At 40.8% G+C, this 25245-nt stretch overlaps 1 protein-coding gene and 1 long non-coding RNA gene across 5 annotated transcripts; one reads left to right on the top strand and one right to left on the bottom strand.

Annotated features, from left to right (window-relative positions):
* Nucleotides 1–1373: 1373 nt before the first annotated feature.
* Nucleotides 1374–25245, bottom strand: LOC135261499 (DEP domain-containing mTOR-interacting protein-like). Of its 4 annotated transcripts, none has more exons than XM_064347842.1 (10): nt 24640–25245; nt 24320–24416; nt 19383–19561; nt 18369–18492; nt 13954–14132; nt 11632–11814; nt 8253–8390; nt 5159–5229; nt 4423–4527; nt 1374–1934 (listed from the first exon to the last, which is right to left on the bottom strand). In XM_064347842.1, the coding sequence occupies exons 2-10, from the start codon at nt 24403–24405 to the stop codon at nt 1806–1808; spliced, it is 1194 nt and encodes a 397-aa protein (XP_064203912.1). In that variant the 5' UTR covers nt 24406–24416; nt 24640–25245; the 3' UTR covers nt 1374–1805. The 4 variants fall into 4 exon arrangements, with proteins under 4 accessions (XP_064203912.1, XP_064203913.1, XP_064203914.1 ...); XM_064347843.1 differs by having other exon boundaries at nt 24320–24378; XM_064347844.1 differs by lacking the exon at nt 1374–1934 and adding an exon at nt 3364–3866 and having other exon boundaries at nt 24320–25245.
* On the top strand, nt 10011–11646 carry LOC135261500 (uncharacterized). The gene is made up of 3 exons (XR_010331970.1): nt 10011–10257; nt 10684–10794; nt 11557–11646. It is a non-coding gene; the product is annotated as an uncharacterized LOC135261500 (long non-coding RNA).

Genomic DNA, 25245 nt, shown 5'->3' with positions numbered 1-25245 from the left:
AACAGCAAAGTTAGCCATACGACAGTGCGAAGGCAAATGTGTGAAGCTTGTAATTGTACGATAGATATCTTTGCCTACACATTTGCCAGTTAACTTGGCTACAGTATATGAATCCACTGTTATAAACACAGCATAAATGTCTCAACTCTGATCCAGAAAAAAAAAAAAAAAAAAAAAACCTATTTCCATTCTCAGTCAGCAACTAAAAACTGTAATGACAAAATACACGTACAATAAAATAAAAAAACCAAGGTTCTTTTCAGGTGTCAGAAAACAGGGGGGCCAAATGCGTATAGAGTATAAAGAGGAAATGGGATGTCATGGCATGCTAAAGTCCCCACTTAAAATAGCTCAATCAGTAATAAACAGAATGACAGCATAAAAAGCACTATGTTTGTTATCCTACAAGAAAACATGTTAGTGCACTTTCCTGATCATGCATTCTGTACATCTTAAACACCGGAGGCAAAACTGCAAAATACTGACTGTTATCAGACCTGGCACATTATCTATGCATATTACAATGGGCCTTTTTAATCAAGAGCTCTATTGTGTTTATTGTGGTTCTATGGCTTGGATCACATTTAATTTAAGCATATCTATTTGGCAAGCCTGTAATTAATTTGAAAAAGCCTAACTTCAGCTTGGAAACTAAAATCTTATTTTAAAAGCCAAATTCTTTTGTATATGCATCTATCCATACGCATAGAATTTGTTTTATATACTGTATGTATTGCATGTTATTTGAAACATTTTAGTTTTGGAAAGATAAGTGCTACATAATATTTTTGAGAAATATATAATTGTTTATTATATTATAATACAGGCTTTGTTTTATAGCTAACTGTGGCACAGTACTATTATACTTTGTGCTCCAAAAAGACACATAGTTGGCAAGTGGTAACACAGACACAATGGTACAGTCCCCTCTGTTACCTGTTTTCAACCAGACAACGAAAGAAATGTCTTCATCTTAAGTGCTTGCAGTATTTTAAACATACCTATTCATGAACACCTATGTGTGCAGTTATGCAGATATTCTCATCAACAGTTTGGATTTCAGAAAACCAGATTCTTACCAACACAATCACTACAAAACATAGTGAAAACAACCTGAAATTGATATTGTTCCCTGTAACATGTAGGAGCTCCATATTACTTCCTGTCTGGTTCCTGACTGTGAATTACAGTCTGTCTGTTTGCCTCCAAATCTATGTCCCATCGGGTTAATATTTTATTAAATAAAGTGCTGGATCACTTGTACTTATTTAGCCAAATATTGCCCCAGAACTTATTTTTTGTGCACTTCAACTATGTTTCATTGTTTATAAGGCCTGTCAAACAAGACCAAGTTACCACTCTTTTTTTATAAATTATTTTTTTTTTTTTACAACATTTCATCTTCGATGTTGTATGGCAGGTGACATCACAATGGTAATAACTTCCCATAATTCTCCACTCGCACTTCTCACTCTGTACAAGTGTTGTAACCATAAATTTATACACTTGTAGAAGACTCAATGCCACGCAGTTCTCGGAAACTGGTTCTCCTCTACAATTGATTGTCCAGGAATTTCTGCCTCTTTTCTAAATCAGCCTCAGAGAAACATAAAATATTCACATACAGGTGTGCACTCTGTGAATAGTGCAGAAAGGTTAGACTCCAGATAGGTAGCAGTTGGGTCCAGTCATGCACGTAAGACCAGATCTAACTGAAGGAGGGGCCACCATCTTTTTTCGCCTGCACCCGTAGTACAAAATTGCACAGGGGAAATCATTGAGGGGGCGGAGCTTGCCTGCCTTCCTCACTGAACCGCCTCCTCCATGACTTCCATGACAACTGTGCGCGGGCCAGTCAGGATGAGGTTGCTGACCGTCCGATAGTCCAGCGACAGAACGTTCAACCCATTGACGGAGACCACAAACTGGCAAACCTGAGAGAGCAGATTATCATTACTATTATTATTATTATTATTATTAGTGTGGTTGCCTTTGGCAATCACACTACTATTATCTCACATATTATTCTTCTTTATTCCACTCATTTTTTGGACCTCTACTCCTCCCAGAGTTTTCTCACCGCATACACGTGCAATATGTCAAATCAAGCGGCTTCATCGGGAATAGTGTGCTATTACTTTGTGGAAAGCGCATGGTTTCTGAATTATTCAACTTTTTGTGGGCAATTTTGCCCCATAGAGAATGAATGGTGGAATGCTGACCATCGTGACATCACAATGCTAGCAGCTGAAGACAGAGCATTGTGACATCACGAGGGTGAACATTCCGCCATTCATTTAAATTGACAATGTTTATTGTTTCATAGCCTTCAAACTGCTTGTTATAGAGAGTTGTGGGATGCCTCATTGGAATTGGTAGAGAGTCCTTTGTTCATTGGTGAAGAATCCAAACCCTAACCTGAGCTGTAACCCTAACACTAACCCTAACCCTATCTGTAACCCTAACCCTAGCTGTAACCCTAACCCTAACCCTTGCTGTAACCCTAACACTAACCCTAACCCTAGCTGTAAGCCTAACCCTAACCCTAACTGTAACCTGCACACTAACCCTAACCCTAGCTGTAACCCTAACCCTAACTGTAACCCTAACACTAACCCTAACCCTAGCTGTAAGCCTAACCCTAACCCTAGCTGTAACCCTAACCTAACCCTAGCAGTAAACCTAACCCTAGCTATCACCCTTACCCTAACCCTAGCTGTAACCATAACCCTAACGGTAGCCGTAAACCTAACCCTAACCCAAGCTGTAACCCTAACCTTAACCCTAACTGTAACCCTTACCCTAACCCTAGATGTATTTACCTATGCTAATTATGAACAACTGGCAGGCACTTTCAATTTACGAGGATAATGGGATTCAACATCATTCTGCGGTTTGAGAACACGTCATGAATCTGATGTAGACTTTTCTTAGGACTTTTCTCAAGAACAAATTTAAGAAAAAACTTAGGAAGATAATGAGGCCCAATGTTTACACAATGTATAAAGCTCTGTTCAGCACAAAGTCAATTTTGCATTGGCGGCAACCACACTTCACAATTTCTGCAGGAATTGTCTAGTTATTATTATTATTATTAGCAGGAATAGTAGTAGTGGTAGTATTAATAGTATTAGTAGTAGTAGTATTGTTATTCATTAAAAATGTGTCATTATTATTTGTATTATTATTGTTATTATTTAGGAATGACCAGCTATCTATGTGTGTCATCTGATTCATATGGCATGATAAATAATGTGCTTTTTCCATATCATAGTTACCATCATAACAGCTGTTAATTTATCAGTTATACTGAAACATACAAAATGAATATTGCAATAATATTTTTTTATAAATCAGATTTAAAAGATAAGCTATTTAAAGGGTTTGGTTAAAAAACAGCTAACAATCAATAAATTAGAATTCCTACATATGCTTTTTGCCCATTCGCTGTATATACAGAACTAAATTATTCAGTAAACCTGTTTTTCTTGGCCTCATCTACAGTCTATTACACAATCCAGTCAAGGAGGTAATAAGTGCACACCTTTTAGAAAGCAAAGGAACATTTGCATTAAAAAATTAATCTTCCACATCAATGGTTTCTTACTCAGTGATGCCAGGAACATAACAAGAATGATAATGATAATGCTTCCAAACAACAATTAACACTTTCAATTCTATAATACATAAATCACTTCAAAGACATACACATTTTAAAATCTGAACTACTTCAAGTCCACATAATAGGTTCAAGAGTAAAGTAAACGTAAATTTTTATTAGTTTTTACAAACATGAAAGCACTCTGTTAGCATTAGATGTTGATGTCCACCAGTTTGCTTCAGTGTGACCTATATACAACTGTGGTCTATAACGGAAAATAACATGCATGAGGGATTAGGGCAAAGCATTTAACTAAAAGTGGCCATTACCTTTCCACCTTAATGTGTTGACAAAAGTACTATGCTAAGCAGGCCACAGTACATTAGGCCACTGATCAGAGAGATAACAGGCGAGAGAGGAAGTGTGTATGTGTGTGTGTGTGTGTGTGTGTGTGTGTGTGCGTGCATGTGTATGAGCATTTACTGCCTGTTTGGTCAACTTGTGAGAAATGGAAGTGGAATTACTGCGGTACTTTCCATGTCTGTTTGTATAATGGATCTGACTTGTTTACTTTGGGGATGCTGTCATTGTAGTGAATGTTGTCATGTAAAATCACATATACTCACCCCAGGATTTACCAAAACTAAGAAAAAGGTTAAATCTAACATGCTGAATAATCTATAGTATATATGAAAAAAGGTAAAGTGATGGAATGCTTGAATCATTGAAGGTGCGCTGCAGAAGTCATATAAGTCACTGGAAATCAGATCCTGTCCTCGACTGGTGCAAGGGTGCATTTCCCATAATGCCTTGCTGCTTACCTTCATTCCAGCTGCAGCCGCAGGGCCACTGGGATCCACGGCCTGGACGTGACAGGGCTTGCTCCCCCTCACAACGAAACCCCAGCCCACCGCATCGCCCACAATCTGCAGATTCACACCCGCCAGTCAACAATGAGAGAATGATTCAACTGTTGCCATGCAAAGGCCTTAAACGTGATTAAAGTATCTGTGATTCGTGGGTTGGCCTTGAACTCGAACTTTACTCCAGAACACGATGTGGCACAATGTGAATTTTCAATGAACGCAACACAATATATAGAAAGCTTACTGTCAGAGCAAGCTGAGAAAATGGCTATACAAGTCAAACAAATAACTCAACAAATCCTGAAAAACACTGAACACAATGTCTACATCGCAATACATCAAAGTAAACAAGAGAAACGACTTGTTACATAAGATCATCAGTCACACGCCCATGTTCCTTTTCCTTATTAGACGGCCTCTTTTAGATGGGACCTCTCTCAAGAATCTCTCTCTGCCATATATCATAGACTACACTCTTGTGAAATAAATACATTACAGACATATGAAGTAAATGGTCACAGTGACTAAATGGCAGCAATTTCACCTGAGATCTTCCCCATTCCAAATGAGTGATCACTTCCAAATGAGCAATCGCTAAAATGGTAAACATGATTTTAATATGATGACGATATGTCCCAAAGAAACTGTATCTAGAGTACAGCAGTGATACAGGACAGGACGGAGGATGTACCGTGAATGTCCTCTTTATGTACGGGCCACCTGGAGTCTGCAGCTCCTCCGGGCTCACCTGTCTCTTCAGCACTGCAGAGGGCGGACATTTTAGAGTCGTAATCAAACAATTCACATGTGGTTACAGTGTACATTCTCAGATTTTATTAACATGTATTTTTATACATTTTGGCTTCACCTTGTAGAAATTAAAGCACTTTTAATACTGTAGGGGGGTGTGGGTGTGGCTCAGCTGAGGGGAGAGGCAGGGGGGAGTGGCTCACGGGAACAGAGCTGGGAGAGAGTTAATTAGCACAGGTGTTCCTGGTAAGTAGTTACTCTGCCAGGAATGGGTCAATTAGTGCAGGTGTTCCTGGTAAGTAGTTACTCTATGTATGCAGTGGTTTCTGGGCTGGCGCGGGGGGGAAGACACACACGCCGTGCGGAGAGCAGCAGCACATTTTCATGAGAGCTAAACTGGGCATTTTGTTTTGTTAAACGCAGCGGTTTAAGTTTCTGTGTGTGCGCGTGCGAAATAAAATGAGTTATTCCTGTACTCCTGTGTCAGTGGTCGGTTTGTGGTGATTAAGGACCCGCGGTGGCTGAAGATTTGCCACAAATACATACCCACCGTTTCAGGGTGCCATGTTTTGGACTAATGGCTTCACAGGTGTTTCTAATTAGTCAGGTATGTTAGCGCAGTTATAAGAGAGCTTTCAGTATCTAGTCTTGATTATATAGTTTTGATTGCCTTTGGAGTGTGTTATTGGTGTTCGTCAACATGAGTACCAGAGTTGTGCCAGTGAAAGTCAAGAAACCCATTATGAGGCTGAGAAATAACACTCTTCAGGAGGCAGACGTGAATGTGTCAGTGATTACTGTCTGCAGAAGACTTCACGATCAGAACAACAGAGGCCACAGTGCAAGATGCAAACCACCAGTTAACCACACAAACAGGATGGCCAAAAAATACCCTTAAATAAAAAAAATACATAAAAGTGCAGTACTCTTGGAAACACAGGAATGTAATGAAAATATGCATGGAAATTTATATAATTATACTTATGCAAGAAAAGCATGGCTTATAATGAGATTGTCACTGCAGATGACAGAATGAACATAATGCAAAAGTGTTCCTCCTTCTTGTTAAATTATGTCATAGTTACAGAAACACAAACACCAAAACCAGCAGATGTTTCTATTATCATCTGACTGGAACCTGAAAAGGACCTAGGCTACCTACATTATATGACACAGAGAATGGCAGAAGACTCCAGTGGAGATCTTAGATTATAGTCCTTAGAAAAACAACTCCAGGTAATATCTATGGTAAGACGTAGAGGGTTGACCACCGCATCACTCAGGAGCAGAAGCATATTTCATGGAGATCTCCATGTTATTTTGGAGAAAGTCCACTCTAGCGAATAACTTTGTGCTACTGCAGAAAAATACTACAGCAGTAAATATCTAAGTGTTATTCTTCCACCCACGACTTGGCACAGTGTTGGTGAAGAGTGCCCTGCAGTGTAAACCGTTCTTCTCCAGAACAGACTAGTTCCCCAGTGCCTGGATTTCCATCACGTGCTCTGGGCCTTATGTCAGCTCCATATCCATGCCAAAGGGAATCTTCCATAAATGTAATCTGAAAGGGGCTTTTATTCTGTAACATTTCTCTTCATCTCCCCCGTACAGAAATGTTTACATCTAGGCAGTGATTAGTCCACACTGTCACGCAACACTTTGTTTGGTAAAACTCACATACATCACTAATGTAAAATTAGCCAATTCATAATTTTAAAAAACTTTGTAGTGTCGTAGTAAAACGTATATTAATCCTACACAGTACAAATTCAGTGTTAATTCAACTCTAACAACAGGGACCAGATGTATTCTGTAAGAGTTGATATAACACTGAACATTTTACTGTGTAGTCATATAATATAATAACACATGAATGCACACACACACACCATCAGACTTAATACAGTTAATGCGTTGCATATTTGATTGAGTAATAAAGCTGTTCTTGTACAGGTTCCTTTCTCCAGACAGTGATGTCTGTTCTGAAAGTAAGAGCATGATGGGAAAATAACAGCGATGTCTGTACTGACAGTAAGAGCATGATGGGAAAGTAGCAAATGCAGTCCAGTGATATTTACAGTACTTATCAGGGAACAAAATGAAAAACGGCTGTACAATTGAAATCTGTATGCTCAAAGCAATCCAAGCAAATATAACACACAATGTTCTTATAACACTGCAGTGAGGACTTAGGGGCAATGAAACCATAGCCCTTGATAAGTTGACTTATTTATTTTAAGTTACATCTTATAGGCTAACCCATACAAACAATATCAGTCGAGCCTCATGTATTCTGTCCCCTCAGACATACTGTTCACTAGTTTTTCTAGTTTCCGTTGCACCCTGATCTGAATCTTTGACTATTTCTCTCGGTCTAAAGACCAAATCTACTGTAGTTCCATAACCCAGTGCTCTTTTTGTGCACAGTCATTTTTAGTAAAGCTGTTCCTCTTAAGAAACTCCACCAAACTAAGTTCAGGACCACCTGCTAGCATGAAAGCATGCTCCTCTTTTCCTGATGGTCTCTGCTTTTGTTGTTTTGCTGTTCGGCTGGGTTAGTGCACTTAAACAGCCCTAATAAAATTCTGTAAATCCATCTCCACCGCAGACGTGTTACCCCTGACAACCAGAATCTCACACAGGCTTTCATACCTAAAATAATGATTTGTTTGTACTGATTTTGATGGCTTCTGACAAAAAAACAACTTTAAAAAGCGCTGTTTTCCTGTTTGGAACTAGCGCTCCATGGGTGATGTCATACCTTAGTTGGGTTAGTGAAAGCACTGGGGCATTGTCAGAGATGCTGAAACTTTTTTGGGAGGAGGAGGTGTCAAGCGGGCAGCCTTTTTTCCAGGGTTATCATGTGGTGTAGGTAATAATCTTGGGATAAGAGTATCATGCATGTACACAAGGAGTCAGAAGGATGTGGTATGGAGATTCTTTTGGGGGGTGGCAGAGGGATGGCTTAGCGATGGGGATGGGGAGGCTCTTATAGGATGGGGGGAGACTTTTATGAGATGTGGGGAGAATCTTACCTGATTTGGGGTTGCAGAGGACAGGGGGGCTACTGCTGAGGATAGGGCTGCTGCTGAAATACCCGCTGCTGCTACAGATAGCACTCATACTGCTGCGCCGCACTGCCGACACGACCTTAATCTCCTTACTGGGGCTCACTGAGAGAGAGAGAGAGAGAGAGAGAGAGACAGAGAGAGGGAGAGAGAGAGAGAGAGAGAGAGAGAGAGAGAGAGAGAGAGAGAGAGAGAGAGAGAGAGACAGAGAGAGAGAGGAGAGGAGAGAGAGGAGAGAGAGAGGAAGAGGGAGAGAGAGAGAGAGGAAGAGGGAGAGAGAGAGATACTGAACTCAGCACACACACACCACCTTAATCTCCTTACTGGGTCTCACTTACATATAGAGGGAGAGAGAGAGAGAGATACTGAACTCAGCGTACACACACACCACCTTAATCTCCTTACTGGGTGTGACTATGTGAGAGCAAGAGTTAAAAACATGACATACTGTACAGTATTACTATAATACATAGCACACACACACACAAAACAGAGGGAATGAGAGAGAACATGTCCCTTTGGTGTGAAGTCTGAAGAAGTAAGAACGGATTAAAGAAGTCAAAGAGGGACACAAGTGCTTTACATATTAGACAATAGAAATGGTGTTGTACTACTGCACACTAGTACCAAGGCATACTCACCCCGCCGGAAGCTATTAACATTAAACTCAAAGAGCACGAAAAGTGAAACTCCACACATCCGTGTCTGGACCACTATTAAGCGGTACTCCTACATGTTTTAGTTATGCATCTGCTATTCAGAAACACAGCCTTCACTGTACCTCTGCATAAGCAGTGGAGGTATGGGGTGATGGGAGAGCACTGTCAGACACAACCAGCTAAAACAACACTCTCTGAGCCAAAGGTTTTCCCCCTTTAGTTCTGCCTGTACATCAACAAACCACAAAGAAGACACTTTAACTGACAGAATGCTAATGACTGCAAGACTGCAGTCATTACTGATCGTACTACGGCTACCACATTCATCCGAATAAATGACAAAGTACTTTAAAACTGCGCTGAGCTTCAAAACAGACAATTGAAATAGAAATGCGGTTGAGTTCCTCCCTCAGAGTGCATTCCAATCATTTCCCAACTGTCTGGCAGCCCACTAAATGGTCACCACACCAATAACACACCCAAACAAGCATGCCATGCCAGCCCTTCGGAATCCACCTCTCCCTCTCACCCTGTTTAGCTTCTGCTGCAAATCGTTTTCCTCTTAGTACAGAGATGCACATTTCCCCAAGTCATACACCACTGCATTATATAATTGCATACCTTTCAAAATGCAGTGCTTATCAAGTAACATGACAGACTGAAACCCTTTGTTTACATCCTGACTGAAATTTATCAGGAAGCCCCGTCAATCAGCACAGAGTGTATTATTTCAAATCTCCTTCAAGCCGTGCAGGTGCTCCTATTCTTCTGACAGAGAAGAATGTTCGCTGACCCAACCAACACACAACCCACTGACCTCCACTCAGCACCAAGACAAACAAGTAAGGAAATAAATTCAATGCAACAGCCAGCATGTGCTAACAATGTTACGCTGAGGAAATCAAGAGCACTGTGAAGAGAGGACTTACAAGCCGTGCAGGGCCCCATGGTTCAATCTGCCCTGATTTTCACCAGCGAGCGAGCTTAGAAACTTGGTCTCCCTCCAGACGGGGGGAGCTATCTTTGCAGTCAGACTCAGCGGTTATCCAATGTAAATGTTAAACCAAAAGCAAACACTACTGACCATGAGGAGGAAGTGGGAGGTTTGGCTACCTTGTTGCCTGGATATCAGGTGGTGCAGGATAACCAGACGAAGAGCAGACATTATTAATTCTTATAATGGACACAGCAGGGATAGCGGACTTTCCACTGGCTCGCAGGGACATGCGAAAGGCATTTTGTTTCAGAAAACATGAAAGGCGAAATGGAGGAACAAACTGTCATTTGGAAGTCTATCGCGGATGTGTTTTACGGTGTGTATGCGCCTGAATGTTCAGGGCCAACTTTTTTTTATGTGACAGCATACAAATTAACTTAAGAGAGAGACCAAACTTAAACCCAAAGTGAATTTACAGCCAGCTTTACTTTTCTGATAAATGAATCCTGATCCTGCTGGGTTGAACCAGCCATTAATGTAAACTCATTACATTATCATTGGCTGGGTCTCTAACTTCTAAATCTGATCAATATACTTTCAGTACGCTCTGGTTCAGCCATTTTAGTTGCCCATCGTAATGGCTCTTACAATAAATCATTTCCTGGTAACATGTTCTTACTTGTTGCTCTGTGGTGAACACTGTTTATGTGCTGATGCAAAAATTGCAATATTATGAGCATTGTATACAGTAACATAAATAAATAATTTATAATGTGCTTCTTGTACCCTTTAAATGATTTAGAATAATTCAGCTGTGCAGCATCCATACATGGCATCCTTGGCATTACCAAGAACTGGGATGTGACAGGCTCTGTGATTACGATATGTACTGCCAATCACAGGAATCTCAGACGTGAGCTATATCACTATTTCATTACCTGTTTTTAACAGCAAATGAATATCCTGTTAAACAGTCATGATGTCCATTGTCAAGCCATTTTTAATGGCTTTTTACAAGTTGATGAAAGAGGTGTTTACTCCCAAAAACATACACGCTTCATCATGCCCAACTTTGCTAATACAAGTCATAAAATACCAAGCAATGAGAAAAAAACACAATTGTTAGTCTAATCAATGAGTTCTGTGGAATTTTCCAGTAAGTTCTTGGTGAAGGAAGACGCCTTTGTCTTCTAAGGATTGGGTGTAGTCCTATTCATTCCTTAAGAGACTGGTTAATTATATAAGTAAACTTCAGGTCAGAATTTAAGCTGGGATTGTAGCAAGAGCCTATAATACACAACGGAATGTAGGATCACTGAAAAATTGGCATGTTATTGCTGGTTGTGTGTGGTTCTTAGAAGGACAGCTGTACATTGCCAGGCCTCTTCACAAAGAACTGGTCTTAACCTAGTCAAGGTAAAAACACAGAGATTTTCTTCCACACAAAGCTGTCTCTACCAGATTGACATCAAACCATCATGCTAGAAATTCACACAAATTATAAATCGGTATTTAGCTTCAAGCTATATTGTAAATATTGTAAACATCTACATATTGAAAATAAGTATTATTACCATCCCTAGTTATGATTATTAGCATTAATAATCATTATTGTGCACCGTTGACATAATATATTACAATACACAGCTAACAAATATTATTTGCATTTTATTAGCATCATGGAAGCCACAATGTGGGGTGTTAGCAGCGACCGAATGGCCATTGCTGATAGGCCAGGAGGCGGGGCTACCTGAGAGGAAGCTGGCGTTGCGCCGGTCGGCGTTCTGCTTGCGCAGACAGAAGGGGCTCTCCTGGTTCTCCGGAATGCTCCGGCAACGGTCCGTCAGCAGCTCCATCAGCCGCCGCCGCCGGCGGAAGTTCATCCTGAACTGGTACAGCAGGTCCCCATCCGAAAAGTGGTTCTTATTGGTCACTGCGTGCGCAAACACACCCACAAACACACCATTACACAACGTCTTCACTTCTGCCTCCTGAATCCGTCTGATTCTCCAGTGCAGCTTTGATGCTGATAGGTAAATTCATTCATTAAAAAAGTTACAGTTAAGTTGGGTTCACTTTTTCCCAAGTGCTGCAGCAATGATATTATAGCAAGAGAGGGCATGGTTGCCAGATTTTTGTCATCTTGAGCTCCACTGTAATGGGATTACAGCATTTGAATCCATCAAACACAGGGGAAATGATATGGATCATAACCGCCGGTTTAAAGTCTTTGAAAGAGATCACTGAATACATCACAGCAGAACCCTGCTGAATGGGTTTCTATTTCTCTTGCATCTGATCTCTTATATTAGTGATCCTGTCAGTGAATTATGTAACTGAAAGATAAACTCACGCCCTTGTACCTGAGCAGTCTAAAACCTTGCCTTGTTTGTCTATGCCACAGAACCTTATCCAATGCACACTCTGTGCAAAGAAACTCCAAACTTGTATTGTATTTTAACACTACACCAACATTCAAAGCTTTTTGAGTCAAAGTTCTGATATTTCAAATGTAATTTTTTCTTGAAAAATTATTTGACTATTTTCCTGCAATACTTAGATTAAGTATACATAACTTCAATGGAAAAACTTTATCTACAAGCTAGGAATGTTATAGCCATAACTTTATGATTTTTGGTTCAGAAAACGACAGCAGACACTGTCAATGTCCCTGATATGCTTTAATATAAATCTATTTGTAGCTAGGAAAATAATAAACCCGGACAGTACAGGGCATATTATGCCAATGCAAATCCATATGCCAACACAGGTGTGTGAGTGGAGCTGGAACGATAGTCATGATGGTTCACTTGTGTATTTACTGTCAATGAAAAAGAAATGCTATTATATTGCAATTCTGTCTGTGATTTTATATATATAATATATTTTTAAATGTAATCAAGATAAAGGTATGCCCAAGGTCATGCCAAAGTAAGAACTCAAGGTACAGGCACCTTAAAAATTATCATCAGGTCATCATCAGATGGCATCATCACGCCAGCACAGTGAATTCACAAACAGTCCGTGCCTGTAGCAAAAGAAGTTTCCGGACAGGCTGAAGGCGAGTTCCTGGAATGTCACCCACAGCTGAGCTGCAGCGCTGTGGGTGTTGGCAGCTCCGGTGAAAATTAATGATCCAGTTTGTAGTTACTGTGACCCATAATAAACCATAAACTTCATTTCAGCTGCTACGGTTACGCTCAGAAACACTACAGTCATGTTATGCATGCGCATACGAAACATAATAATCCACGCAATTATTAAGAGCTTGAAAGGGTGTACATTCTGCATAAAGAACTGTTCATACAGAATGACAGGTTGATTCATAAAGTACACAAGTGTCAAGGGGTTCACCCTTTATTCAAACGTAGAGCAATGGAAACACCTGGATTCGTTCTAATGACATGCCTTTTCTTTAGTGAAAGGGAGCAGAAGCACTGAACTGTAATGATAGATGCCAACGAGTGGGAGATGTTCCTCTCACTTAATGACACTCCATGGGCCCCACTATCCTCCTTTCATGTGAAAGAACAGCCCCCTTAAAAAACAACCTTTCTCATGTTTGGCCTTAAGGTCAACCTTCTATGCGGGGGGGACTGTGCTGATCAAAGTCTGTTGGCCAGATGAAATCCTCGAGCAGGAAACCAGCTTGACTCTTCAGGGACTCTGGTATACAAGAGCGCATGTCTGATCTTCATAACTACCTGCTGGTGTGCTGGACTGTTGTGAATAACACTACATAACCAGACACACTCCACTACAAAGTAAATTAACTTTGGAGGTGTGCGTAGTGTTGTAAACTTTTACTGCATAGACCTGCAAACCCCCTTCTGAATGACTGGGCCCACTTGGGAGTAGTTTCAAAATAAGGTCGTTATTTTTTTCTTTTTCTCTGGCTGAACTCTTCATCTCTGGCAGCCAGTCACTGCACAGTAAACTACAGCTGGGGTGGGCTTTAGGGACCAAACAGGCGTCTCCCAGACCAGGAGAAATCGCACAACATGCCCCAAATTTTTTACAGAGCTCAACTCAATCATGCTACACCTCCAAAAGGGCCCTCCCAGCAGCTCACCGTGCTGAATGATGCCATGTTCCAGCAGTCTCCGCCCCAAAACTTCCGCCTCCTCCCTGGAGGCCACCTCTCCCTCCTGCAGGAGCCAATCCACGAACTCGGAGGCCACCAGAGCTCGCTCGAAAGCCTCGCCCTCCTCCTCCCGCGTCTGCAGCAGCGTGTTCTCCGTGTTCATCAGCCTATCACGGGAGAGGCGGGACGGTGAATGTTTTGGAATGAATCCGTCCTTCAAACTTCAACACCACCGTTAACTGTACTCTACAATGCCAGCTTGCAGGAGCTGCCCGTTAGCCAACTAGGTCAGCTGCTAAAATTTTCAGAATCAGTGTTCGCTATATCCACAGGCTCTATTACGAGTATTCCAGGGAAAATCTGCCAATTGGTTTCTGGTACTTTGAAGCCTGCATTTATTGAGCCAGAGACCAATGCTACAACACCAGCCAGTACAATACTATTTCAATATAAATGCACCTCCGACACAATGCTACTGGTTTACAAATGGCTGACAAGCAATAAAATAAAATAAAAAACCCACATCAACAACATTGTAGTGTGGTTTTGCTGAGCCACGTTAACACATTGAACCAAGTGAAAAACAGAGCCGCTGGTGATGTCACTAATGCTGGTCAGTGAGGTGTGAGACCCTGACTGATGGTGTGACTTATCGCTCCAGTGGATCTGCAATGGACCATGTAGGCTGTAAACACCTATTTCTGCAATCCCTGCAGCATCGGTGTCCCTCAGTGACCAGAAGCCACCGGTTAACGCATGTAAAACCCCTTAAACAAAATGAAAACCATGATAGCAACACCACAGGCCAAGCCTCATTTAAAACAGGAACTGTTATGGAGAAACAAGGCAATAGGGTAGGCTCTATTACAGGGAAACTTATACAGGATACCGCCATCTGGTCACGTGACACTGCAGTAGCAGTGCTAGCCACCCTGCTATGTATTGTGTACATTATGATGACACACATTTGATTATTTTCCTCCTACTGCCTACTCCTTCATAAGAGATATAATGAATGGAAAAACTCCTATCTACTCTTATCACAGTAAGTCAACTTCCAGGACAATGTAATCCAGATGGTGGTCAAAATAAGATCCGCGTCAGTCTGATAACGGAAAATGTTCTATTCAAATCCTTTATTAATCACTAGTTTCATCAACTGCTTTGAGAGAATGGGCTCTAAATAAAAATGGAAAACCTCTGCTGGGGCGGACAGGACAGCATGACCTACTTCCTGACTGACCTATTAACTTCAAATCTTTGCCTTATTTGCTTCCAATAGAACAAATATTTTAACACAGTGTCAATTTGTTTTTATGATGTGCTTTGCAGGCTGCACAGACAGGAGTGTGCTTAGATGGATAGAACTGCAAAATATCCTGCATGGCTGGCAAGAGGAAGGAAGGATCAGCTATCCATTTGGCTGGAGGACTAACCTTTCCCACTGCTCTAAGTTGGGGTCAGGGCACCAGAATGCTTTTTGGCTTTTTTGGCATCCAGAGTCTGTCATTTGCTTCTCCCAGTTAATGAGTACCTCCCATGTAGTGGTGTATAAAATGATTTACTCTGTACCTTTTTGCTTTGCTCTGTAGGAGGAACAGGCTGAAAATCACTCCAAATAATTAACTGTATGGTCTACGCTGAAGAGGTGTGATGTGGGTTAAACAGCGGTCAGAAAGATGCTGGAAAGTCAGAGAAGGCTTCTGTGATGTGGGCTTTTAAAATGGCTGCAAAAAGGCCTTAGAATTGGCTGACTGAAAATCTGGCTACATGACCTCTCAGCTGAATCAAGAGACAGAGGAATGTGCCCTGAAAAAGGACATCCCTCACACATCTAAACAGAATATTTATCATCTGCCACTTTTCAATAGTTAACTGCAAGTTTACTGATCTTGTCTGTTGTATTGGAACCAACGAAATACCCTCAAAAAGTGCAAACCCCGCCTTCTGGTCATATTGGCAGGCTCAATTACACCAGGCAAGATCAATAGATCACAGAAAAGCATTTGAATCCAAAACAAATACGTATTTGACCCAGGTCTGCTATTGACTTTCCTCTAACTGTGCTTAACTAAAGCTGGGCTTTAAAAAAAAACAAAACAAAAAAAAAAAACATTCAATAAATATTTTTAAACTGTCACAGATTTGCCAGGCCATAAATGTCTATTCTTAGTGTCGGAGGGAGGTGCCCGTGTCTCTGGTGACTGTGAGGAATGAGGCGAGCGAACGTGTCTCCCTGACAGCGGAACAGGATACGCTAGCAAACCGCGGCTGCACGCCAATTACAGAAATACAACCCTGCGCTCAGAAAACAGATGTCTCTCAGTGGACAATGTCTCATTACGTAAGGCTGTTGGTGTGGTGGCTCGAACCATAAACCATGGCCTGTCCCTGATCATGCAACAGGCCTGCTCTTGGGGCTACTCCACTTATCTAACACTACCACAACACCACTTCACATTGAAAACTTACCAGCTGAATATAATGACCATGTTTATTCACCAATCTCCATATCCAATACACGTTGACGTACCAGACATGATAGAAATTACTGGAACTATACATAATATGTCAAGCATTTAAAAAACCTTAACATATCATCCAAATGATTTAGCTCAAATTAGAACATCAATGCATTGGTGAAATGAGCTCACTTTATTTCGGGTTACTTAGCTTGAAATTTTAAATATTAAATTAAGTGTTATTTTTACACACCACAGACAGATTTAGAAAATAAATCCCACCGGTGCACCTAATATAACTATGCTTTTACTTGCGGTTAACCACGTCCATTGAAAGTGTGACCACTGCAGGAAGACATTTGTTCCGCATTGATCCAGAACAAGAGTTATAGGGGAGTTACATGAACTCATTCAACTGGCTGAAATCTCCCATCAGCCTCAGCACAGCAACAAGTATGTCTGTAAATATCCCATATAAATTGTGGTTATAAACAGCCCTGTTACAGTTTAAACATTTAAAACCATTCAAATGCATCCTTTGAAACATTTTTGGGCATTTGTAAAATTCCTGGTTTGGGTTTTCAGAATACTGGACAGTGGTAATTAGTGTGGACATTTATATATCCGATCAGATCCATAGACTCCAATGTCTGTGGTATCTAATATCTATTTTGTACAGGCTAGAGAATGACCTTGAGAATGCATCCAATTAAATACCATAAAAGGGCAAAGAAAAAAAACACTGCACTCTACACTTAACACCAAGGAAGATATACAGGTATCAAGGAAAATATCAGGTGTTCAGCATGTGGGAGGGGGGCTCCTTGTTATTAATGGTAAATGAACTGCATTTATATAGCGCTTTTATCCAAAGCGCTTTACAATTGATGCCTCTCATTCGCCAGAGCAGTTAGGGATTAGGTGTCTTGCTCAAGGACACTTCGACACGCCCAGGGCGGGGTTTGAACCAGCAACCCTCCGACTGCCAGACAATCGGTCTTACCTCCTGAGCTATGTCGCCCTATTACTGTGTGCAATTTCTTTTTAAAGGTCTCTGACAAGCAGGGGCAAGATGGTAAGCTACATTGTACAGGGGATCTTACCACCAGTGTGACATACCTCAGCTTATATTGTAGAAATAAACCTGTTTCTATTGGGGGGGAAATGACAGAGACCCAGAAATGAACAGCACAGGCTTGTCAGAAAGTAATAAAAAGGATAAGTACAGTCTCCCCTGTGCTGGGATAGAAGGCAGCCATGCCTTGAGAATAATTTGTGGTACTTTGATATCCATCCATATTCTCTCGTTTGCAAATATGCCACATTCATTCACTACGGCAAATTCTCTCATGTGTTAACTACAACAATGCCCGGCATTTGACATTCAAGTATCTGTTCTGTGGTTGGCTAAGTGTTCACTTATGCAAGTCAGCCTGCAGTATCCTGAAACCCAGTTGGCTGGAAAATGTTCAAATATGTGAGTCAGCCTTATGAAAGCAGGGACATTATGAAAAAAATAGAAAATACAGAGAGCTGCATGCAGTGGACCAGACTATTTGTGTATTTGTGTACATTGAACTGTTTCTCTTTGCAATTTAAGCCTTGAATGACGAATATACTGTACTTGAATCATATGTCTTTATTTTTTATTGGCCGATTGATGAAAGATACTTGACCAACTAATTCTATTCATTAATGCATTAATGTCTTTAAAGGATCTTTCATTGTTAGGAGCCTGTTGCATCAATAATATCTTAGAACTGAACCGTACAAGGTGTAAGAATAAAATCAGACTGCCAGGACATTTGTCATTTTGTGCAGCCCACACTATCCATATCCAAACTATCTACACAGCATCTGCATTTCAGCAGAGACTCCATTGTGGTATACCTCACTTTAAATACACGATAAACCTCAAACAGAAATGTGTGCAGTACATACTTTTCAAAAATTCTTTGCCCTCTCATAAAAACCTTGGCTTCATTGTCCAGAGGGAAAGTTCCGTCGTCTTTCCGGAAACGATAGAAGAGCTTCATGTCCTTGAAGTCCTTGTGTTCATCACACACTGCAACACATCAACATGCTCTGTTGGAGAAGAGCAGGCTGAACCCAGATACTGATTGAAGCAATATTGTATTTCATTATTGCATTTCATTCTAACCCATCTAATGCGGAACGATGACCTCCAAAAGCAATTACAATTTAAAACATGTTTGCTTGGAATTATGGTGCCAAACTCTCTGTACTTTACCATTTCTGTCCCTGCATTGCACACCTGAGTGCACATTTCTGACAGACTGGGAAATAATGCAGTGACTAGTTGGTCTTATGATACTGGCTTTTGCTGCATGAGGAACAGCCTTTTGGACAATATCACTGTATTCAGCTGTTGCACCTAGAATTTCAACTTAAGTAAAACTGGACTTTATACTGTTAATTTTCTTTGGTTCTCTAATTATTTGAATATGGATTTGAAATAGCAGTGGACTTCTATGATAATGGTACTGCAATGGAAACAGCTGAAGGATCAGTTGGTTGGCTGACTTGTATGTGTCTTTATATGACTTTATATCTCTAAAATAAATACAAGTAATTTAAGATACAAATAATAATTACTATCTTTAACAATTATTTTATCATTTGAATTCAAAATGAACATTAAGATTCTGTGAAAGAGTCCAGAAGTGATTAGTGGGGCAGGGGTACAGTAGAGTATAGACACATCAATGCAATGGCCCTTATGGGGTTTATAAATCCATGCTACTGTATATGCAAGTAAATGCTTTCCCTGGGGGAGAGGCAATTTCACCATAACATTTTATTGACTGTATTTACTGCATTACAGTATTTGAGTATTTTTGAAATTGCATCATATTTTGAATATTCTATTATACTCTATTTATTGCTATTTTGTCCTATGGCCATATTAGGGGCCTTGTCCCATAGAGGATGTACCGTGATGGATGATGCTGTGATCCAGAAGTTTCTGCATGATTCGGATGGCTGTTTCCCTGTCTGAGGCCTCCCTGTGCTCCATAAGCCAATCGATCAGTTCCTTGGCCACGAAGCAGTTGGGATAAGTACGGAGGTGATGTCGGCGGTCCTTGATGACCTTCCCCTCATGGAGACGGAGTCTGTATGGGAATCACACAGAAGGTGGACCATTAAAAACACTGTGTTATTGTGTTCTATTTATTAAAGACACAACGTTGCCATTTTCTTATCAGGGACCCTGCATAGTAGTAATGGCATAGAGTTCCAGTAGGCTACATCTACCTCTACACAGCACAGGACAATATGCCAGCAAATAGGTATTTAATATGTACTTCTGTTATACCATACAGGATCCTCATCTAATAAAAATGATTACCACTGGCTGACTTTAGTTAATAGAAATCCATACAGTAGTCTGCCATTTCAGATTAATCACGCTGAGATATGCTTGAAAATAATTAATGTCTAAGGCTGACAATTCAAACATGAATCTGACTCATGCTTTTCGAAAAAACATTCATGTCATGTTCATTTTCATTCATTCATAAAGTGTGACTGAACAATTCTTCTTGGAAAAATCACATTCTGGTATGAATAAAACATTGCTGGATGTTTGGGATAGTTAATGAACAACCCAGTTTGTCTCAAGAGCCAAAATGGATGGGAACCCTTTGCCCCCAGTCAATTGAAAACCTTGTATTTTCTGGCATGCACTTCAATATGAGTATAACTGTAGCCGTGAGATGCACTGCTACACCAACCAGAAAAAGGCAACCAGCCAGTGTCCAAGGTTAGCAAGCGCAACCATTTTACTATCTCCATCCAAGTCCTTAATATGTAACCTGACATGGCAAATAAACTGCAAAGGCTTAAGGCCATTAAAATTACTGACAAGCAAAAAGCTGCCAAAATGCCCCCTTTGCCATTCAGTTACACAACATATACAATACAGAGCTTTCAAACCATTCAAAAGAGTAGTGCAATATTTTTTCTGTTTGGCACAAAAGCAAGTAAGTCCTGGAATAAGTATTAATTTTCTCCACTAAGTGACGGTCAAAGAACATTTGGAGGGCCTGTTTAAAACTCAGATTCTGAATAATTTATACGCAGGAAGAATGCTCTAATCCTCACGCAGCAGAAACAAGAATAGCTCTCTGAAAACTGTGAATTTCACACTGCGCTCAAACGTCTGGCAAACATTCAAACTGACGATTCAACACCGTGCAAACTTCTGGTAATAACAGACTGTGCAAACTTCTGGTAACATACATTGTAGACAAACGATGACGAGACGATGGCACACATTAAAACATTCAACTAAATGCATCGTTAGTACCATTGCATGTTCCTACGGCAATACATCTTTGCATAGGGATCACTGCCATTAATAGTACAGGTTTATTTATAACAGACAATTTACAAGTGCAACCATACATTGTTCTTCAAACTCCAGTGCAAAGCACATCAGTGACAGCAAGTGTAATTCTGTGGCACAGCCAATGAGTGGATCTGCACTAAGTTAACATCAATTCACATTATGTCTCAACTATGGTTAAAGCTAACAGTTCTGACATGTTCCACTCTCTAGTCTACATGGTGAAACAAGGCTCGTTCACACCTTGCTCAGTGCAGGCCCAATGATAATTTCAATCACCATGCCTCAATTGCCCACAGGTGTTTGAAGCTGGAGGGTACAGTCACAGCCAGTCTAAAACTCCTGCACAGCATGGAATGCACATCGGATATCCAGAAGTTCTTCAAGCAGCGCACCTTTCTTAGATTACACAGGATTTGAACTTAGTGCCCTCTCACTGCAGCTAAACCCCTGCATGAGCTATTGACAACCTTAGGTTAACTGTCCCTTTTAGATATAGATGAAGCAGTGGGTTGGGTCCCGGCCTGCTGTCATCGGTTAACTGGCTCATTGATACAACATTTTGTGAGCAAACTTAAGTTGTACATGTAGCTAAACAACAGATGCATAATGCTTGCTGTGAAATGAAACATGCTTGAGGTCTGAGCTCCCATCTTCTGTTGCAAGAAGTGTACAACAATTAACTGTTTTTTCAGTTATTTAAAAAAGAATTTAAATGGGAGAAAAGAAAGTATACAAAGTAAATAGCATGTCTTGTTCAGCAGTGAGGGGGGAAAGACTCAAACTGCAGCTTGCTCAGAATATGTTCATATACAGTAAATTACAAGGAACGGAAGAACACATGCTACATGCCCGGAAGCACCACACTTACCCCAATGTTCAGTTACCCTCTGCATGAAAACACAGTCAGTAGGGGGACCAATGGCCAGCAGAATGGTACAAGCTGTGACCTCAAAGGACCATCTTATTGCACTTTCTCTGTGAAGGCACCTTTGCTGCCTTCAAGGTCTTTTCAGTTCAGAGCATGAGCATCACATGGCGGGTTACCGGCCAGCTCATTCATACAGACACCGCGTTCTCCTTTCCCCCGAGAGACGCAATACTGTGCTTTCCCAGGGCCCATAAATAGATTAATAACAAATCACTTTTCTACATGGAGCTGCCGCCCTTTTCCATTTCCCTGAATGAAGGAAAAGACGAGTGGCTGGAATTTTGACAACTTCATTTTGACAAATATTCATCAGATGGCAGGCGCCTCGTGGATTGCATTTGGCACCACAGCCCACGTGCCCAGTTTGAATGTAAACCATGCTTTGCATAAAAGGCCTGATAATCCTCCCTACATGTTTCAAACTGAAGACTTCAGGGATTTCAATCTCCAATCCTGGAAGGCCACAGTGTTTGCTGGTCATTGGGCTTTCAGTAAGCGATTGATTGGTTAAAGCAAACACACACCTTGCTTCCAAGGCCATAATTGGCAGCTTATTAAAAGGAAACCACAAAAACCTGGGTTCTCTGGGATTGGAGTTTGGGATCCCGGCCCAAATCCTTGCCCGTATCTCTTGTATAAAAAGAAATTGGTCCACCACACAGGCTCATTGTGCTTCTGAATATTATCTTTTTATTAGATCAAATGGCTTTACAGTACATCCCAATACCCGCACTCTCAGAGAAAAGGTACAGTAGGGGGTACATTGTTGTTCTTTAAGAAACAAATTTCTTACTCTGAAAGGCAAAATACTTTGTGTACTAATATCCATATTTTATGAGCAAAAAAGTTACCACTGAATTATTAAACCCATTGCTAATGGTGCAATTTTATGTACCTGCAGAGTACCACCCCATGACAAGCATTATGCCTTTTCAGGTACATTTTTGTATTTTCTTTTTAATCTGAGAGTGTGGGGAGCAAGGCACCTGTAGATATTATTTTTTCAATTAACCTTAATCTTTATAATAGCCTCCTAAAACATACAGGAGCTGCAGTAAGGATCCAACAAATGCTGGCAATTTATCATAATAATGTTATAAACTGGTAACAAATGACTCCCAGAAAGGCCTTTTATGTGTTCATACAAGAGACAGTGCCTCATAATGTGCCACTAATTCTAAAGATACTGACAGGTTTTACACACTGTGTACTGAACATGTCTGCACCATGTATTTCCCTGTGAGACAGGGGAAACCCCACATGTAGTATGGGGCTCGGAATGTGTACCTCAGCTTTTGATGAGAATCATTGATTGACATGTTGATAAAACTATTTAGTCAACTGTAAACTGCAAAATTACTTTGTGCAATAAATAATGATGATAGTATGTTTTTTTCAGATCCATGGCTGTTACTGTATATGCTGGAAAACAGCCAGCTCAGGATACTACATAGTACTGATTCAAGTTCTGTATGAAAAAAAAATCAGACTGTCTGTTCCAGGCCCATGGAGCTCGGGTGGTATAATCCGCTAAAGCACTAGCTCTGAAAGCACCAGCCCCATGTGAGGGATCAAGTCCTGACCCTGCCAGTGCCAACTTCAGCTAGGAGTTCTGTGAGAGAACGCACAGCTTCATCTCCCCAGGAGGGAGTTTTCCTGCCCCCTATCATCACACAATAAGGACTGTTTTGAGTGTTCAGGTGCCTCAATGTTGAAATGAAGAAAGCCACACTGTCTACTAAAGCAATTGGTTTCAGTTAATATGTTACAGCTATCAATTTGGATGCAGTAACTGCGATTGCTCACTTTTTCCATTTAACTTCATACCAGGGAGTAATTTGATGCTAGAAGGCTGAAATTCTGTTTTAATAATTCAAGCACTTGCACTAACTAATCGCCAGGCCACCAATGTACAGATACCCAGGCTTAAAACAAGGCTCACCAAACCTTGCTGCCAATGTGATATGAGCTAAATGAATTCACTGTCCTGCCTGAGGGGGTGGCCTATAAATGTGGCAGCAAACACCATCCCGTACCTTGCTGTTGAGAAAATTGCATAATTAGGACCATTTTAAGAAATGAAACCCTATGTGATGCACTTTCCACCAACTATCCACCTGAATGAGTACTGTGAAATGTGTCAAATTATAAACGTTAGGTTGTAGTGCATACATATTTGCCACAACTGGCATAAAAAATGAAAAATATACTCATGATTACGTTGGCCCACACATCGCTACATCTCAATATATTAACAAGAAATATCATTGCCCAACCATCGATCAAGTGACTGAACATCAAAATAGAATAATTCCTCACTGTATGCGCAAGAGTGGGCTATGAAAACAGAAGCAAGACGAATATCGCCCTTGAGTGAAAGTTAATGAGAACCGATGTGCACCGACCACACAATAGCCTGTAGTCAGTGACATAGCTGTAGTCACAACTGTCGATGGCAGTTAACTGAGCGCAATAAACGCAAACGCTTATCTTGACACGGCTTATATGCACCGTGAGCATTTGAATGAACCCACGCCTTTGTGTAGTAAACTGCATTGACACAATATGAAGGGAAGAGAGAGCCACTCCTACCTCAATTGCTCTCCGATGACAAGGACCTCGGCCATGCGTTCCAGCTCCGCAGTCTTTTTCTGCATAGTGTTTACCATATTGTCCATTTCTTATCAAACTTTTAGAAAAGGAACGCATTAGCAACAAAGCGAAATGATGTAACGAACTGTGACGCGTATAGGCGGCAGCTGTCAGTTTCTCCAGCAACCTATCAACAGCGATGTAGCTATTCACATAAAAATATTTTCGTATATATGCATGTACTACATTATAAAGACAATAATGTCCATAATCTTCTTTTTTTCAGTAGTTTTCAGTAATGTAGCGACGCGTGAACTCACCCAGCTACAAATAGTGTACTGTTTCTTTTCCGTGAGCTGCACGATGCAAGTGCTGAAGTGAGCGCATTTCACGAAGCAGACAATGCACTATGCCCCGTATGTTTATATAAACGAAATGCACAAATTCCCTACAATAGAGGTTGCACTCACCCAGTGTCAGATTAAAATACTTAATTATGCTTAATTAGGTTTGACTAGGTTTAAACTCAAGGGCAAGTTTTCCTGTCAAATACTGAAGTGCAACCATCATAATACTTTGTGATCATAATTCACATCAGGTCGCAACACGTCACGTCGATGAGCAAACCAGATTTTATGAGAAACAATTCCCCAAGAAAAAGAAATAGGACATGTACAAAAGAGCAATATCTATTTTCGCTTCCCTCCAGATCCTGCTCGGAGGTCCTGCAGCCCGTGCAGTCCAAGTTCTGCATGTATTCTAATATTTTACTGCACCTGCCTCCAAGCTCGAAAAACCGATTCGTCCATTTCTATAAAATAAAGCGACAAGTGTATCCGGTTTGATTCCCCAAATTTCTTGAAGGGTTTTATTTACCAGTCACTTCGCGAGCACGTTTTGACCCAGGGTTTACGACCCGCCTACAA

The sequence above is a fragment of the Anguilla rostrata genome, chromosome 8 (genome assembly GCF_018555375.3).
Source record: "Anguilla rostrata isolate EN2019 chromosome 8, ASM1855537v3, whole genome shotgun sequence".
Lineage (NCBI taxonomy): Eukaryota > Metazoa > Chordata > Actinopteri > Anguilliformes > Anguillidae > Anguilla > Anguilla rostrata.
This window is presented reverse-complemented; position numbering and strand designations above follow the sequence as displayed.

Coding starts and splice junctions, on each gene's coding strand:
- LOC135261499 (XM_064347842.1), bottom strand. CDS start 24,405: ATGGACAATATGGTAAACACTATGCAGAAAAAGACTGCGGAGCTGGAA. Junction 4,528..5,158: donor ACATAAAGAGGACATTCACG/GTACATCCTCCG, acceptor GTGAATCTGCAG/ATTGTGGGCGATGCGGTGGG. Junction 1,935..4,422: donor CGGCTGCAGCTGGAATGAAG/GTAAGCAGCAAG, acceptor CTGCTCTCTCAG/GTTTGCCAGTTTGTGGTCTC.